Below are 12,388 nucleotides of genomic sequence, written 5' to 3'. Positions count from 1 at the left end.
ATCTGCTCATTTTTATGCCCGTTTACTAATGAAAGGTACAAAATTACGTTTGGGAAACTGTAAACATCTGTATTCTACTTGTAATGTTCCGAGTATAGAATCCACTATGACAAACGGTAGTAGTCTGTCATACACAGCCTGAAACTAATGTATACTGAAACAAATGTAGACCATACAGGTGTAGAAAATGTGACAAGTGTACATTTCTATAGTTTCTGAAAATGAAGAAAGTCTCACAGTTCCTTTTCATTATACATTATTTTTTTCTAATTATGAGCTGTTTTTTCTGTAAAGATGTGTTCATTTCAGAAACGGGTTGTTAGTCTAGAACAGTAGACACGTTGTGGTACCTAGTATAAAGGTTTCCAAGCGCAAATTTCATGCTATTTTATCAAATTTTAACTTCTTTTTAAAACGAAAACTGGATCAGATGGTCCCAGACCGGGGTATCGCCAAATGTCACATTAAAGAGACCCTGTAATGTGTACCTAATATTCCATTCATTTAAGTAGTCTGTTTCTAAGTACACATTTTATCGAACTAAAAACATACTATTTCATTGACTCAATCCTTCATTTCTGGACGCAAACCCATAACTTTCATATTACTTTTTTTGAAAACACCCATTCTCCTCACGATAGTGAGTGTTCTTCAACCGTTTCCAAGCACTTATCAAAAGTGATGCACATACCAGACCTATATGCATCCTCGAAATGACTAAAATCTACAAGCAATACATCTTTGTAAAAGTTGTTACATTTTCTACCAGCTAAATTAACTTAACTGAGCGAATGTTTTGAGTAGAGGAATGAACTATTTTGCTGCACATCGGCGGCATGAAGTCGCTAAGTACAAGAACCGTGTCACACTGAGCAAAATGGAACTAACCAAGACAAGTTGTAAGCATGTGATATTCAACTGTTGATGGGAAATACGCCAACGCGGATTTGTTTGAAATCAAGTCTTGTTAGGAAACTCTCTTTATTTTTGTGCCCATTTTCTGATATTCCACATGGCACAGATGAAATCAATCAGCTATAATTTCTATACATTATAGTTTATTTCATAATGATACATATCTATTAATCGAGGCCCTAGTGTTTCTGTCCATAAAATAAAGCAAACCACCATCTCATATTTCCTATCTATATCGACTTTCCAAGCGCAAATTTCATGCTATTTTATCAAATTTTAACTTCTTTTTAAAACGAAAACTGGATCAGATGGTCCCAGACCGGGGTATCGCCAAATGTCACATTAAAGAGATCTGGCGATATAAACCGGACAAAAAATGGTCGTCACCGGACTTGACTTCTATACGGCATCGTTTTACTACCGACAACGGTGGGTATGTTTACAATTTAAATTGCAAATAATTTGGGAATGTTTAGAGGTATCGAAATTGCCTGCTATTGCTGACGAGTGTTAAGCTATACACTGTGATGTTATCATGAGCGTTTATGTAGAAGAGAGTGGGCTCGCTCATCCGGGTATTGTGTTTGTCCACGCATGCGTAGTATTGTGCCCGAGGGTAAGGCCGGGGCTTGTCGTACCATCAAGATAAGAAGGGTAATTTCACCTCTCGTCAGATTGGGCGTGTAGGCAGATACCCTTATCATGACGAATAAAAAAGACCGTCGTTGACTTTTTAATAGGAAGATTGGAGGAAGCGATATAAAGCGATTTCTAAAATTATTTACGATTTGACAGTGTTAAGAATAAATGATGTATAGGAATTTACTTACTAAGATATATAGGTGAGATATATGGTGATAGATTAAAGCAAATTATTTTGATCAAAAGAAATGAATTTTAAATTAGTATATCTTATGTGTTGGATCATGGTATCTTTCACTTTGAAGTTCTGCAAGGTGCTTTCACTTCAGATGCAATATTGTCTTAATGTTATTGTGCTCCTGAAACAACTCGTAAAGAGTTCTCCTATTCTGAAAATGAATGAAAACAATGCATAAAATTAATCTTTATGTTCTATTATTACTCTAACAGATAAAAATAATAAAAAATAATGATTTTCAAAATGATAAGCGGAACGCTTATAAAATCATATTTAGCATGTTTATGAATAAATTATAAAACCGTGAATATGTAGATTTATTCCTACTAGGAGAAAAGTAGTTACTGCTTCCCGGCCGTGACACAAAGACGATTAGTCAGATTTTATTCCAAGGAAATTTCATCCCCTTATCAATAAACCACGCTCCCGGCGCGTTTCGATATTGTTACATTGTTTGAAATCTTAACTAACTTAACATCACACCAAGTCTGGTGTAATTGATGCAGAGATTCCATATTCGGCAAGCAATTTCCCAACATATGCATTGCTCTACAAACTAAGCCGCGGCCGTGCTCTAAATACTAATGCATTTTCCGCTCGACCGAGTCGGGCCTGTCAGCGCCAGCTAATATAGGAGATGCGACACAAATTGTTTACATCGCTAGGTTTTGGTGTACAAACGATCTCTTCGCTGAGACGATAGACGCTCGGCGCAGAACCGTCAATCATTTGTAACTACCACGCCAGGCGACCAATCACATTGCATCGTTTCGTGATGTCATTTCCTCCATTCGCTGGTTAGCTATCGGGGGCGGGACTTTGTTCATAGAATGCGAGGTTTCGTTTCAAGAAAAGAGGAAACGCCGTTGACGAAGTTAGAAGATTAATTTGACCTGATGTATTGAAATTGAGATTCACTGGCGAGAATCTGAGGTTAGAATGTCGTTGAAAACAAGCAGCAACTCAGCTTTCACTCCGATAGCAGCGAGTGCTGTCGACAGTCAGAGCGAAGCAGACGATACCGCTCCAGTGCAGACGACACCGGGCGCCGTTGACCCAGCTAGCAACATGCACGGTTTAGATTTGGAAGTTCGTGTGACTCCGGACTCAGTAAAGACACCCAGCATCCCTAGTGATTCCAAAACACCAACAGACGGAAAGGATTCCAGAAAAGACGAGCAAAAGTGTGTTCCTGTCAAATCGAGCCGATGTTCATTCTCGGTTGACGATATTCTCGCTAAACCCGAACGACGACCCGTGAGTCCAGAGCAAAGCAATTCCACCCAAGGTAGCCGCTCCCCCCCTTCCAGTCCCCCAGATTCACCCTCAGCCACAGGGGTGGAGGGCAGGTGGCCACCTGTCAGCCCAGTGACGTCATCGTTTCCTTCTTGGTACTATGCTTCAAGATTCCAACATGCCAGTGGTACGTATTCGAAAGTTTTAAAAAATGTCCAAGTATTTCTTCTTAATATATGTGCTACTACCAAAGCTTTCTTTAAAAAAATGAATAAGGAAAACCTTAGAAAACACCACGAATATTGTACTGTTTCTAGCTGAGCTTTATCATTATAGATTTTAAATTTAATTTAAAAATATAACATTTGATATGCAGTTTCGATGTCACGCCGTTTACTGACCATAAACATCGATTTGGGTCAAAAAGTGTTTGTTAATAACGGCAATTCTAACTGTCAGGTACGCTGGCACTGTTGAACCAGCATTGTATGGCACCACGATCACACCTCAGGGAAGCGTTATTGTGACAACATGTTCAATTATTTACTAATGCTTTCCAAAGTGCTTAAGCTGTTTTCCAGACACGGTTAGATAATCAAGAGAATTTGAGTACTTGAACTGACACTACCTGGATGAACCCAGTTATCGTATGTTTTTTATAAAAAGAATCACCGATGATTCTGTGAAGCTGCAATTCACATACACGGATAAGGGACTTGTAAATTTGTAAATTAATTTCGTTGATATTCAGAGCATGTAAAATTCAAGCAGAGTCACGTTATTTTAGTATTCTGGGTAAGATTCTGCCTATCTCTAGGATTTTGTGGTGGTGTTTAAATATCCAGCTATATATATGCAACTTGCAACATATTACAACTGACAGCAGTTATTCGTATGATTTGACAACTATTGATGTTATCTGCAAAATGTTCATGTCCATTCCATAGAAAATTTTCACGCATTCAAAAATTAATCTGTTGTATTTAGAAATGCACAGAATATCTCAGGGTAATATTGCGCATCCGCACCCAAAAAACACCACTGCTGAGTATTAAAAGAATGAATGGGAATATCTGTATCAAAAGTACTTCAGTCTGAATTTCATAGTGTTATATATACTACCCGACCGGTTACAAAATGCTTCAGTATGCGACAGGAACCCTGAAACAGTTGATGTACAAATTGTTTTGATTATTTATGCTGTACAAGTGATTAACTCGGAATGGCAGGTACAGATTTCATCACAAGCTAAGCCAAGGCACGGAATTTGAAATCTGTTGATTCTATGTACAGCGTAATCAAACTGTGCTAAATCATATACGAATCGTCCTTTTCTAAGAAAGCAAATGTGTGTAAAATGAAATTTCCGAGACCCCAAAACAGTAAGTGCAGAAAACGGATATGAAGTTAGATTCAATTTAACAGTTTCATCTCTGTTCGTAGCACACATTCAGTCTACGTATGTTGTCAGTCAAAATGCTAATACGAGTTGGATGCTTTCCGATACGTTGAAATGCACAGCAAACGCTATTTGTTTACAGACTTTGTGTGACAAAATCCTGACACATTGCAAATATTGTTTTTCAGTGCAAAGCAACAATTCTTCTTTTGTTCGAAGTTATGACGAATTTAGAAAAAAATGCTTTTGCATGAAGGTAGAATTTCTTTCTATCATAAAATTGTACATGATATTTGCATGTCAATATAAGTACGTTGTTCTACAATCACTTTTAACCATACTAATCGAGATCGGTAGGATATGTCGCCTCGCATCTTTATTTACCTCCTCGTATTACCTACAGCACTACCATAATGTCGTGTGTATATCAGTTCAAGCATGTACATATCACAGTCTCGCACCTATTTCTCACGTAGCCTCAGGGAAGTCGGCGAACTATCTATACAGCATTATGTTGTCAGTTACACCTAAATAACCAGCATGTAGATAGCTCATCGATTGTATCTAACAATATGTTAATGGGCTAATCATGAGAGAGTAGCCATCACTGCCCAGTGGCTAAGTGGCCTTAGGTTTAAGCTAATTATTTCAACAGTGGCTAGAAGTGGATTTATTGCACCGCCCTGACCGACAAAGGTATATTTATATATACCAACAATGTACGATTGTTGAAAGCGTTGCAAACGTCGCTTCTTCTGTCGAGATATTGCACTTATTTTATAATCTTGTGTCTGATTGCACATTTTACCGATTGGCAGTACAACCTGTGACGCCCGATAAATCTTAATATATATTCAGTCACATCGGTGCTTTATACTGAATTACATATTTCAGTTTTGTGTTTGTTTCATCGTCATACTTTACCGACAACGATACTGATAGGCAGAATGCAAGTAGACCATATTTACACCATTTAAAAATATCGATCAATAGTTTTTTGAGTCTAATGTTTAATTTCACGCTCGGATAGAGATAGACTGTCAGCCAACTTATGTTTAGGAATCAAATTTAACTTTATCAAGGTATTACTTTATTACGCAGCTTCATGAATGAACCTACCGATGGCACATGCAGGTTTAATGGGTGGTATAAACCCCGTGGGGCTACTCTCTAACAGCTGTGTATTTGGTTCGTGAAACAGTAGAGCTTTATGTTAAATGATCGAATAGACGCATAAAAACACACACAGATCGCCACGTATACGCGCACGACATTAGTTGACCAATGTTTCCAACACAACCATCACTCCAGTGTTAATCATCTGATATTTTTTTAACGATAGTTGGAGCCATAGCTGTCAGGCATATATGAAACAATGAATATATTGAATCTTATGAGACTTAAATAAAGAGATTATCTGAGCTGGCTTTCTCCTGATTACATAGTTAATAAAAACGATTTAATAAAAATGCCCAATAACGTTTAGGATTGCATGTGTAAGTGTACTGAATTAGATATCAACTATAAGTGATATTTTTGTTTCAAGCAGTACGAATATAGAATTGCGATTTTTTATGCCACAAAGAGGAAAGACATTATATCTGAATTGTAGTCACATTTACGTAGATGTTTGTGATCCTGTAAGGAATAAAATTAATGTACATGAAATTAAAAACTCCGACCTTGTTGCTTCTATTACATCCCGAGCTAACTATGAAACAGTGTGGGAATATATACTTTCTGTTTGGTTGACTGAAAAGGAGGTATGAAATAAATGATAATGTCATAGACGTACCGAAGTTAATACAAAGTCATCTCCCGAACAAAGATCAGCGGGCGGAACGAAGGAAATGCAGCACAGTTTTTCAGCGTAATATACACCATGGTTGGCTGCTGTCTTGCGGTTTCTTGTCTTCAGACGTAAATCCACGGAGACCAATTAACTCCTCATTATAATAGATCAACGTGTACATAATTAATGAAACACTACACGGCTGTTCCATGCATCATGGGATTCTGTGTATTAAGATATAGACCAATTGTCTAACAGGGGGCTCCTTGGGGTAAGTTTATAACATGCCGATACGACTTGTAATGTTACAAACTGAATTGGTTTATTTCTTGGGAGATGGTTGTGGACGGAGAGCTGTGTGTACTGATCAGATTGTAGGTGATTGGACTGGTACGCTTGAAAATATATCTTTACTGTTAAGGAGAAAAGTCATATTTTGAAATCTAAATGTCTTGATCTTTCAAGAATGCTGGTGCTCTGACAGATAAAAGTCATTAATTATTGATAGTTTGAGTGTTGCCCTATTTCTATGGCTAACATTTTATAATTTAATACATAATGCCTGACAAAACATATGTAGAGCACTATCACCACTTAAAATCACCAATTACTTCAAATCAATTATTGATAATTTGGTTAATATTTTAAATATTGATATATCTTATTTTCAGTATTATTGTCTGATAATATGCTATTAGGTCACTGGAGGCTGACGTACAGCAGCGTCTTTGTGGTGCATTAAGCATTGTGAACATCGGTTAGTAACTTAATGTCCTGACATTGATGCAGATTCATTACACATCTCCACAATAACTTGCATTGCTACTGATAGTTTAACACCTGTAGCAGGATGAGCACACTGTTGTCGATATCGGTCTCCGTGTCACACGAGTCGTTTGATTTCACAAAAATTGAAATCTACATGACAACAACAACTGCAATGAACTGAATTCCACCGTCCGAATCATTTCGATTGTAAGTCTGTTTTCATTTCTGATGTTACGCGCGATCAACTTGTCACTTTCACTGCACACGAACAAAGGCCTTTATGGTACCATATTCAGAACGTTTGAAATGTACACTAATGTATTTCAACGAATATATGACAGATCTCTCTGAATAGCAGCAGCTGGGTGGTATTTATCAGGCGATGCCTTCAAATACGCATGAGTTAATCGTATACTATCCATGCAGGGAAAGCAATTTCACTAATCAGTTTAAAGAGTGAGACATTTAACAGTCCGCACTGATTTTAGGAGACAAGGCCGTTAAAGTGTTGATGATCACTTGACAAAGAACACTGATGTGGAATAAAGGTTGACAACATGAATGTGTAAATGACCACAGCACGACTATGTGCTTACATTACATTTCAAAGCTAAGAGAATGCATAAAATACAAAGCACCAAAGATTCTTCTTTTGAAAGCCGTTCTCGAGCATCAGATGATAGTTTGGGATTACGATTTGGTCATTCACTCAACTAGGGACGTGTTGTTAAGGAGGTCGTGGAACGCTAACACCACAAATTGAAACCTTTCATCCATACTAACAGAAACGGGATTACAGTCCGTCAAAATATAGTGCATATAAACGGGAAGATATGATAGCGTGTTTATACAGGCAATATGCAAGGCGTCTGAGTGTCTATATCGAAATTAATATGTATGTCCGACAACGCTTTTATGTAAAACGTATCGCTAAAACACGATAATAAATTGTTGGAATTAATCAAACGTGAAAGAAAAGGCATTATATTTATATCAAAGTCATAAAAAATCTTCATAAAGAATTTTCAGAGGCATAAACATGTGGCAGTTTAATATTTAAATCTAATATTTCACACTTTGAAGAAAAACGCAATGTGTCATATAAACCCTACACGAGACCTGATTAAAGACTCTATAATTGGAACTTTTATTTGAAGTCTATCACATTTTCAACATGTACTGCTGGGCTATTTTATACACCAATAAGCCGACACAATAGCGCCCCAGAAATGTCGGTGGTATAACATGCACTTTGCATAAACAGTAAGTAGACATGCAGAAATCCAACAATTGACCCTCAAGAGTTTCAGTGACAGGGGCCTTTGATCATCTGAACTATGTAGTTCATAGCATTTTATGTTTGTATTATGAGATATTGTGGTTCTTGGTAAATAACCTTTTTTTGACTGACAATAAGCATTCAGCGTGCAGATTATGTATGGACTTCGTTCAACGAAGTCACGAGAAGAAGGGCAAAGTTGAATTCGATGGTGGGTCGACAACTTATCCTGCAATAATTTTCGACCATCACTGCGACTTAACTGTGTTTTAACAATGTCAACTATTCATGTCTGTCCATTCATATGGCTATAACACAGTTTGTCGATAGATAATTCATGGTGTAGTTGATGTAATAATTACGTAGATATTGGATTGACATATTTCTCATTATTTCAGGTATAGGAGAACGACAGCCAATAAGTCCCAAAACATGCCTCCGTAAGCACAAACCAAACAGAAAGCCAAGAACCCCGTTCACGACCACACAGCTGATGTCTCTTGAACGGAAGTTCCGGGAAAAACAGTATCTCTCCATCGCGGAAAGAGCCGAGTTTTCAGCGTCCCTAAATCTGACAGAAACACAAGTGAAAATCTGGTTCCAAAATCGACGTGCAAAAGCAAAACGCCTTCAAGAAGCCGAATTAGAAAAACTTCGAATGGCCTCTAGGCCAATGCTTCCTCCATTGTTTGGAGTGTCACTTCCGTCGGCAGCTGCGGCTGCGCTGTACAATGGTCACGTGTCACGTGCACCTCTATTTTCCTCTTCAATGATGTCTCCGTTAGCAGTGTACACGAGTCTACAGTCAGGGGCGCCTCACCTACACTGACACCAACCGTCATAGCAGTTTCTGTTGTGCAATATTGAACATGGTGGTGCATAAACTGTGATATCTTGACTCAAAGCTATATTCTCAAACGTAAGATGAAATATACTGTTTTGATTAGTATGAACTCCCATAGACCCCTGTGCTTGCAATCCTAAAACAATGACGATAGAATGACAGTTCGTTCTAAAGTCAAGACTTCAAAGACTGCAAACGAATGAAATCTTCAGTTTGAGGCAATACATTTCTGTTTTGATAATGACCGACAAATAGGTTCAGATAGCTTCCCATAAACACTGACAACACGATTTGTGGTCGTCATGAAATCATTACATCATCAAAGAACTACGTTTCTCCTGAGGGCCCAGTGTCCATTCGCCGCAGACGACCAGCTAATGATCTGACGTCACACAGAGCAGACGATGATCCAACGTCATGGCTGCCATTGTTCGAAATCCAAGATGGCGGGATTGTTTTGCGACCCGTGAAAATACAATGACCTTGCAGGTATAAATCACTTCTTTTTCTATTCAGTGCATACCAAACGCCCCATGCTCTTGCAACCAAACATACCATCCTTTATTGCACGATTAAATGCCATATTCCTTGTAATCTTATGAACTATTCTAAAAGTTCGCATCACTCTTTGTAAACATATCTACGCGAAAGAAAGTAGTGCACCGAACTACCCAGTAAGGATCAATTACCCCGCAGGGGGCGCCTGTAATGAACCGACGACCATATCTTAACTAATGAACAAGCTGTTGTCAATTTCACCGACTGATTTGACGCGCAATATCACTTCAAAGCGCTGGATAAATGATGAAAATTGTCTTTTAAGCGATCGCAGGTCTTCAAAGCCCTCGCTAAGTATAGAATAATAAGTAAACGATATGTTAAAAGAGTTTTCAAGTGATAAGAGTGATTCTTTGGCTATAAGTTTCAGCTATTCACCTCCAATTTCTGAAGGAGCCTCTTTTCAGAAATAATCTTTTCACACAGTCATATTAAAGTGCCTATTCTTGAATCTTAAATGGGACGTTGCCTACTTGGTTTTGGTGCATGTATGTGAACTGAAATCACAGTTTGTTTATCTCATGTAAAATGGCTTTGAGCACATATTTTTTGTTCACAAACGCGATGGGCAGGACAGTCGTTTAGGTAATATTTTATGTGTAGTCACATACCATGGTAATACATGTGAACTTATAAAATGATGCAACCTACACAGACGTCAAAAAGTCACTTGCACTAGTTCTAGCCCCCTTTTCGTAATATCTATTAAAATTCCCATATTTGACCGCTGTAAGCAACGCTCACAATCAAAGCCAATAATAATAAGCATACACAATTGTGAATTATGGATAATTATGTTTATGCTAGGAATCAATTTTACCATTTGCGCTTATAGTGCAAATATCACATTTGTTTTATTAAAGCTAGGGTTTTTCTGACATTTATTGCCAATAAACCAAAATTCATTAAAACTGTACACAGGCGAAATAAAGCCATTATCAGATGATATTAAAACAGAGGCAACAGCTCAGTGAACCGAATGTTTCTATGAAATACAGCTTAACACCGCGATACTGACTAATATAATTATCTCTGTTGAGAAATATTTGTCTATCATATATCAACACACTGCATGGGGAGCTGTAAATAATACATTCACATGCATATGTATGAATCAATCATAAAGTGTATTGTTCCATGGTGATATGTGCAGCTTGATGTTAAGCTTCATGACAGGTGGTGTTAATTGCTGTTGTCTATTGCACTGGGCAGAAGGATGAAATGACAGGAGATATGTGCGTCTCCACCTGAGTATTGTGATGCAAATGAAATCTACATCTCCCCGAACCGGAGTGTGTTGTGAAACTGGCAATATTGTTATGTACATCTTTTTACTAGCGTTGTTTGACAAGACCTCTAAATAATGTCCTATTACTTCCATGTCTCGTGTAGTACTTGGTTATCTGATAGGCCGGGTTTTGACTTGCATATAATTAAATTCTAATCAGGTGAAATCGATAGCGTTGTCGTTACATATCCTGTCTAAGATTAGCCAGTGAAATTGTGAAATATATAACTCTTACAGGTGCTTTTAGCATGGAAAAATGGACAACAGTTGATAAATAGAGTTAATCATATTTAATAAGGGGTCTTAAAATTTGAATTAAATCGTAATTTGCAATGATAGGTCGTGAACTAATTTTTAAATGTATTTTATCTAAATTATTTATGGGGTCGATAAAGCCCCACTATCTATTATCATATATGCGCATTTGGTCTGCTAAAATTACAATAATACCGATGACTGATTTTGCTCTGTGTAGGTTTTGTTTACAGGAAATTAATCAAACATATTAAACCTAGCTGACAAACACCGCCAAGAATATTAATGTGTAGTAATTTGTATCATTGCACGTAAATCAACCTGTAGGCAAATATGTTTTGCAACAGCATAGTTTTAATTATGGAACAAATGAGGGTTAAGAATTTCAGTAAGTCACATTTTACATTTTCTTACAACACCTAAAAGACAAGAATATAAATACTTGTCAGTTGTTACGTTACAGTTAGTGATTTTAGGTCGAATTACGCAGCAAAAGATTATTGAATCGGAAACATTCATGTGCAATGCCAATTGCCTTCATTCCCTGGCCTAAGATTTTTCTTTCTCATCAACTGAACTGAAACACCGTGTTTTCATTTTTCGTTCCTTTCACGTGCTATGTTTACAGTTTTGTCTTGATATTGTTGTTGCAGGTTTCTCGGGGACGGACGCACAGCGACACTTACCACACTTAATCATCAAGGTGATGCAGACTGTGAATGTCTGCAGCCAAATACTTCACTGTTGTATAATATATCCTAAATTAAAAATATTTATTTTCTTACTCACAGTCTCTTGTCTTGCTTTTTCAAAGTACAATTCAAGCTTGGAATATGCCGAAGTAACATGTCATTTGAAAATATCTTTTAGATGCAACCATGTTATATTTTCTATTCTTGGGTACTTTGGTAACGTTACGGTTAACAGTGGCTCGAAACTATGACAGATATCTGCACAATGTAACCAAGAATATTATTGTGTGTATATTGTTACTAGCTGAATGATGGTGTAATGTTGTAAATTACTGCAAGCCACAACACGGTGCAGCACCCAGCAACTAGATAATGGCCTGGAAGGAGCGAAGGAGACATAACACTTCATAACTGTCGCTGTAGCTGAGGCATAAAGGAACTGCACTCAAAGAGCACATAAGAAATATCAGATAAATTTTGTC

The 12,388-nt window shown here is 37.4% G+C and overlaps 1 protein-coding gene across 1 annotated transcript; it reads left to right on the top strand.

The window, feature by feature from the left end:
* The first annotated feature begins 2,604 nt into the window (after window positions 1-2,604).
* LOC137266310 (homeobox protein MSX-1-like) lies at window positions 2,605-11,999 on the top strand. Its single transcript, XM_067801794.1, has 3 exons — window positions 2,605-3,218; window positions 8,668-9,602; window positions 11,868-11,999. The coding sequence occupies exons 1-2, from the start codon at window positions 2,735-2,737 to the stop codon at window positions 9,096-9,098; spliced, it is 915 nt and encodes a 304-aa protein (XP_067657895.1). The 5' UTR covers window positions 2,605-2,734; the 3' UTR covers window positions 9,099-9,602; window positions 11,868-11,999.
* Window positions 12,000-12,388: the final 389 nt, after the last annotated feature.

This window comes from Haliotis asinina, chromosome 15 (genome assembly GCF_037392515.1).
Source record: "Haliotis asinina isolate JCU_RB_2024 chromosome 15, JCU_Hal_asi_v2, whole genome shotgun sequence".
Classification (NCBI taxonomy): domain Eukaryota; kingdom Metazoa; phylum Mollusca; class Gastropoda; order Lepetellida; family Haliotidae; genus Haliotis; species Haliotis asinina.
Note: the sequence above shows the minus strand (reverse complement) of the source record. Positions and strands in the feature narration are given on the sequence as shown.